The sequence below is a fragment of the Priapulus caudatus genome, unplaced genomic scaffold (assembly GCF_000485595.1).
Source record: "Priapulus caudatus unplaced genomic scaffold, Priapulus_caudatus-5.0.1 Scaffold1244, whole genome shotgun sequence".
Taxonomy (NCBI): domain Eukaryota; kingdom Metazoa; phylum Priapulida; class Priapulimorpha; order Priapulimorphida; family Priapulidae; genus Priapulus; species Priapulus caudatus.
In genome coordinates this window covers 64,332-70,124 of record NW_014578305.1, presented here as the reverse complement: position 1 = coordinate 70,124, position 5,793 = coordinate 64,332, and the positions used below count along the sequence as shown (strand labels likewise).

The 5,793-nt window shown below is 38.8% G+C and overlaps 1 protein-coding gene across 3 annotated transcripts in view; it reads left to right on the top strand.

The window, feature by feature from the left end:
* The window catches only part of LOC106815940 (putative N-acetylglucosamine-6-phosphate deacetylase), a 16,194-nt gene that overhangs the window by 6,941 nt on the left and 3,460 nt on the right, over window positions 1-5,793 (top strand). For 2 of the 3 annotated variants that reach the window (XM_014820472.1, XM_014820473.1), the window contains exons 2-7: window positions 681-769; window positions 1,652-1,932; window positions 2,608-2,744; window positions 3,312-3,366; window positions 3,509-3,718; window positions 4,408-4,496. In XM_014820472.1, coding sequence (XP_014675958.1) covers window positions 1,716-1,932; window positions 2,608-2,744; window positions 3,312-3,366; window positions 3,509-3,718; window positions 4,408-4,496 — 708 coding nt within the window. In that variant the 5' untranslated portion in view covers window positions 681-769; window positions 1,652-1,715. Of the gene's footprint in view, window positions 1-680; window positions 779-1,651; window positions 1,933-2,607; window positions 2,745-3,311; window positions 3,367-3,508; window positions 3,719-4,407; window positions 4,497-5,793 lie in introns of all 3 variants that reach the window. The other variant, XM_014820474.1, reaches the window with a different exon arrangement.

Genomic DNA, 5,793 nt, shown 5'->3' with positions numbered 1-5,793 from the left:
GTCTTTGTCTTTCTCTCTCTCTCTCTCTCTCTCTCTCTCTCTCTCTCCCTCGCTCTCTCTCTCTTTCTCTCTCACTCTTTCGCGCGCTCTCTCTCTTTCTCTCTCACTCTTTCGCTCGCTCTCTCTCTTTCTCTTGCGTTATCTTTCTCTCCCCTGCTGTCTCTCTCTTTATCTCACTTTCTCTCTTGTATTTATGTGTCAGTGTGCAGCAGCTAGCGTGCAGTGTACTTGTGTGTTGCAGATGAGCATTTGACCGGCATTTACAGGTGATTATAGGCGAAATAGAGTAGAGAAATATTAAGACTTTGGTAGTAAATACATTTCGTGTTTATTTACCTTTTTTATTTTATTGAGACGTTCCAAGTGCCTGTGGTGTGGTGTACTTGTGTGTTGCAGATGAGCATTTGACCGGCATTTACAGGTGATTATAGGCGAAATAGAGTAGAGAAACATTAAGACTTTGGTAGTAAATACATTTCGTGTTTATTTACCATTATTTTTTTTATTGAGACATTCCAAGTGCCTGTGGTCACAATGTCAATACGGCTACACTCGAATCATGTGATTATCATATGACATGATCAATGAAATAATGTATTGCGATGACAATGCCAATGGGTCATCCAGCGCGATTGAAAAGTCGTTTATAGTAGTACTCATTTTCAAGCCTGTGGTTACAGGCATTGAGGCAACTCGTAGACTGGCTGACTCAGAAAGTGACGAGCCCAACAAATTGAACAATCGATTGTCAAGGACTTGTCAAGTCTAGGCAAGTTGGGCAAGTTGTACTTTTTCAGTTGTTGCGTTAGTTGTAGTTAGCCATCTGCCAACTACAAGTTTTTGTATGTGTAGATACTTAGGTGATCACACTTTAAACGACCATCATAATCAGCATATTTACCCAAGCTATAATTACTATTTAAATTTATGTATGTAATATATGTAATAAATGTATGTATGTATTTGATAGTGCTAAATCAATCAATCTAATATAATCTTTTTTTAACTTGACCATTACTGGGGATGGGCACATCGATTTACGCGGTCACTCGTATTATGTGCTGTATCTCTAGCAGCCTCCGCCGCACTGCACGCTGGATAATGATGATTAGTGGAAGCTTCATAGTGCTATAGAGCTAATAACTCTGAGCTGCTAATATACAAAGAAAATTGTGGCGAACAAGGGCTCTAGTACTATAGCCCTTGTTCGCCACAATTTTCTTTGTAAATTGTGGCGAACAAGGGCTATAGTACTAGAGGTACTGTACATATAAGGTACTATAGTTGCAGTGTATCATTTGTGAGTAGGTGTCAAAAACAAGTGACAGGATTCCCATCTTTGGTACAACCGAAAATGGTGAAATGCACTGAAAATCATCAAATGACATCCACAAATCAATGAAAACAGGTCCTAAATAACTCTTCAATACTGTACAGCCCAATCTGTGGTTGCAGCAAGGCCATGGCAGTGAGTTGTTTTCTAGGAAAACGTTGGGTTGCAAGGTGAGATGTCATAACCAAACACCTACAGGATGGGAGGGGGGTGTGAAGTATATATTCTTTATATGATCATACTGTTGTAAAATAATCAATTCTTTTGTAATTATTTGAAGTGGAAGGTACAATTATAATTCATGTTGTTTCATTGCAGGTACATCGTTTATATCTGTGCCAAGTTCAATGCTACAGGCCACAGTATCCATTTCTAGGATATAATGCCAACGCGAGGCTCAAATAAATCTGAAATTGTGCAGTTCCGAAACTGCAGGATACTACGGCACCACCAGTTACTCTGGGAAGACCTGTGGATACGAGATGGTCGTATACTGAATCCGGAACATTTGTTTTACATTGAGAAGGGGTATGCAGACGTTCAGGTGGACTGTGGTGGTCAAATTCTAGCATCAGGTTTTATAGACGTCCAGATAAATGGTAATTCTAGTATGTGATGTATAGTGTGAAGTGTTGTGATGATGTACATAAGTTGTACCAACGTTTGAAATATGCTTACAGAATGGACACTGGACTTACAGTGTATACAGTAAAATATCAGAAAGTAAAGGTCTCAGAGTAAAGTTCAAGAGTTTTGCATGATGTATATTGTAGAGCTACATGTTTATTTCATTGTTACATTTTAGTTTATTTTTTATCTTTGGGCCACAATTAAAAATATAGTTGTTTGCCCTCACCCGACCCAGGCTGAAAAGTTTGGGTAGGTAGGTAAGGCTTTTTTTTGAGGGGGGTCTTTTTTACAAATTCAGCATGGTGTCTACATGCTCGGGTGTGCTTACAAACACAAGTGTGGAGATACCTTTTATGTTGAATATTTGTTTTGCTTGGTACATATAATTAATGTATTGCCTACAGATTTATATAATGTACACTGTACAGTGATACAATTTGTAAAAAAAAATGGGAAAGATCAATAAAAATATTTTGAGTTGGCCCCTTTTTGGCGGGTCGGTCGGGTGAGGGCAAACAAACAATATTTTTATTATGGCCTTGTTCGTTATCAAAAATCTGTGTTTATTTACTCCTAATATTATCACATTATGTTGAATCATTGAGAATAGCTAGCGATCTTCTATTCGTTATGCAATCTAACAGGTGCATTTGGGATCGATTTCTCAACAAACGGGGATGTTGGGAGTGGTGTTGATTTGGTTGCCAAGCGATTGCTGGAGCATGGGGTTACGTCATTCTGTCCAACCATCATCACCTCGCCATCGGAGCTCTATAAACAGGTAGTTTCTCACTTTGGCCACCTTTTTTTAATTTGTTGGTTTACAGAATTTGTTTGTTTGTTGTTTCCTCGGTAGGGTAAAAAAAAAAAAAAATTGTCGTTTTGTCAGATCAAACAAGTCAAAATACAGTGATACTGTTATACATGATATTAAAGTATTTTAGGAAAACTAAATGAAAAAAAAACTCAACTTGTAATTATTTTTACTTTTATTATAAATTGTTTGTGCAAGTTTACATTTTTTTATTCATATTTCTTAGAGAAAAGGTCGGCGGGAATAAAAATATACAGATTTTCAATTTTTATTTTTTTTCGTTTTTCTTGAAAATTCGGGTCGGCAGATCTGTAAACCAACAAAATAAAAAATTCTCGCCTTACATATCCTAAAGTAATTTGAGAGACAGATCACACCATTCTCATGCAGGTACAAGTAATATCAAATACTTCTACTATTGTGTCAATCTTGGTATCTGCAATATAGTATCTTCTGTTTGTATATTATTTACCTGTATCGTAAACCGTGGCATAAGCTACGTGTATATATCACGAGTCTTGATTTTGTTTGCAGATTCTTCCAAAAATACCGCAAAGAGATGGTAGTGAGAAAGGTGCTGGCATATTAGGTAATGTCTAGGTTTTTTAGGTCATTAGGTTTGTCTAGCAGACTTAATATAAGAAACATGATATTTGTTTTAATAAGGTGTTAATATCACACTAAACAGCTGCAGCATTGATATACGGATCGATACGGATATATATACGTAGGTGTCCACATTGAGGGACCGTTCATATGCCCATCCAAGAAAGGTGCTCACCCAGAAAGTCTCATCAGACGATTCGACAAGGGTTTCTGTGATGTAGAGGCTATGTATGGAACACTGGACAATGTTGTGTTGTGTACAATAGCACCAGACCTCCCGAATGCTCCAACGGTTGCTGCAGAATTAGCACAGCGAGGTGTTAAAGTATCTTTAGGTAAGGAAGCATTAGCTGTGTAGTTTACAGTTGGTTGATAGTTGTAAGTTAGGGTTTTATGTCTGTTATGTACACGCTTACATGTGACTGCATCATACTTCCTATTCTACCATCGTTTTCAAGCGATTCCATACACAATGCACAGAACTGTCTTTTTTATCTGCGTGAACAACTGAACTGCTAAGATAATAGTTATAACTTATCATTTTAACCACTTGGATTACTCCATGAGTTACATTCATGGGATGCTTTGTCCTACCATTAACTGCAGCTATTAGCCATTGATGTATTAAAATAGAAATTTTGTCAGTAATTGGTAAATAAGTTGAAGCATTTCTTATTCGTAAATCTTATCGAAAACTCCAATGTCCTTTATCCGAATCTCTCTTGGTCAGGTGCATGCAACAGAAAATGTTTTCATTTATATGCCTAGATTGATTTAATACTACATATATATGTGCATCTGATAATATCCAACCATGCAGGGTATAACTTGTGAACTTAACGCAGTATTATTCACAACTCCAGTCACTGAAGATTTAAGTAAGATAGTTGCATGGGTAATAAATTGTTGCTTTTATTATTGAAATGCTATAACTGTATATAACCTGATTTCATGACAGTTTGATTGAGTTCATTCTTCATTAAACTCATCGCGACATGTTTGTCATTGGATGGATGATTTCCAGGTCATTCTGGAGCTAACCTGCCAACTGGAGAAGCATCAGTAAGAAGTGGTGCATCTTTCATTACACATCTCTTCAATGCTATGGCACCTGTGAGTATAATTCATCAGGTCGAGTAGAAAGTTGAGGATGTTGCAATAGTGTTAAAAGTTCCATGTTATATGTTCGTATACAGCACATGCATGTTTGCACACGGACACAAAAACACTCACCTACACACACACGCACGCACGCACGCACGCACGCACGCACGCACGCACGCACGCACGCACGCACACACACACACACACACACACACACACACACACACACACACACACACACACACACACACGTGGACGATCATCCTCGCCGATTATAAACGTTTTGGTGGGGCAATCATCCTCCATGCGAATTCCCAATGATAGCGTATACTGGGTCGCTGCTTGTATCTGACCCCGTGCGTGGACCGGTTGGGGGAACGTCGCATCATTACGTTAACAGCGTGCGCTTGTATACGAGCGTAATTTCCTGCCCTCATATATACAGACGCGCGCGTGTGCCGACGCTAGGATATTACACCAGTTTACCGCATGGCCGTTACAGATTACTGGAAACTAAACAGTAGTTAGTTATGCACACATCTGTGCGCCAACCGTGCGCCCCCACCCCCGCGCGCGCGTACGAGAGCGTGCGTGTGTGTAACTCCCGGCAGATGGCGCAGCGATCGTCCGCGCATCGAGAAATTTCAACGTGGAGAAGTGGCGCCGCTGCGTGCTCCCTGCAGCAAGTATTGATGTTCAGCTCATATAACGGCGTAGTCAGCGCGAGTATAAGCCTGTTAGTAAGCGCGTGCGCGAGCGAGCGAGTCGTGTTGTGCGGTGGCGATGTTTCACGAACGTGAACTGCCGAGAATTCGGCGTCTAGCGGGAGTTGTGACGTCACGCGTGGGGTGGGCAACGTGAGAGATTGGCGAGCAGGACGCGAGAGTTGCACGCGGGTCGGCACGCTTAGAAGTGTAAATGCCTAATGTAATGTAATGTAATGTAATGTAGTGTAATGTAATGTCATGTAATGTAATGTAATGTAGTGTAATGTAATGTAATGTAATGTAATGTAATGTAATGTAATGTAATGTAATGTAATGTAATGTAATGTAATGTAATGTAATGTAATGTAATGTAATGTATGTAATGTAATGTAATGTAATGTAATGTAATGTAATGTAGTGTAATGTAATGTAATGTAATGTAATGTAATGTAATGTAATGTAATGTAATGTAATGTAATGTAAGTGTAATGTAATGTAATGTAATGTAATGTAATGTAATGTAATGTAATGTAATGTAATGTAATGTAGTGTAATGTAATGCCATGTCATGTAATGTAATGTAATGTAAAGTAATGTAA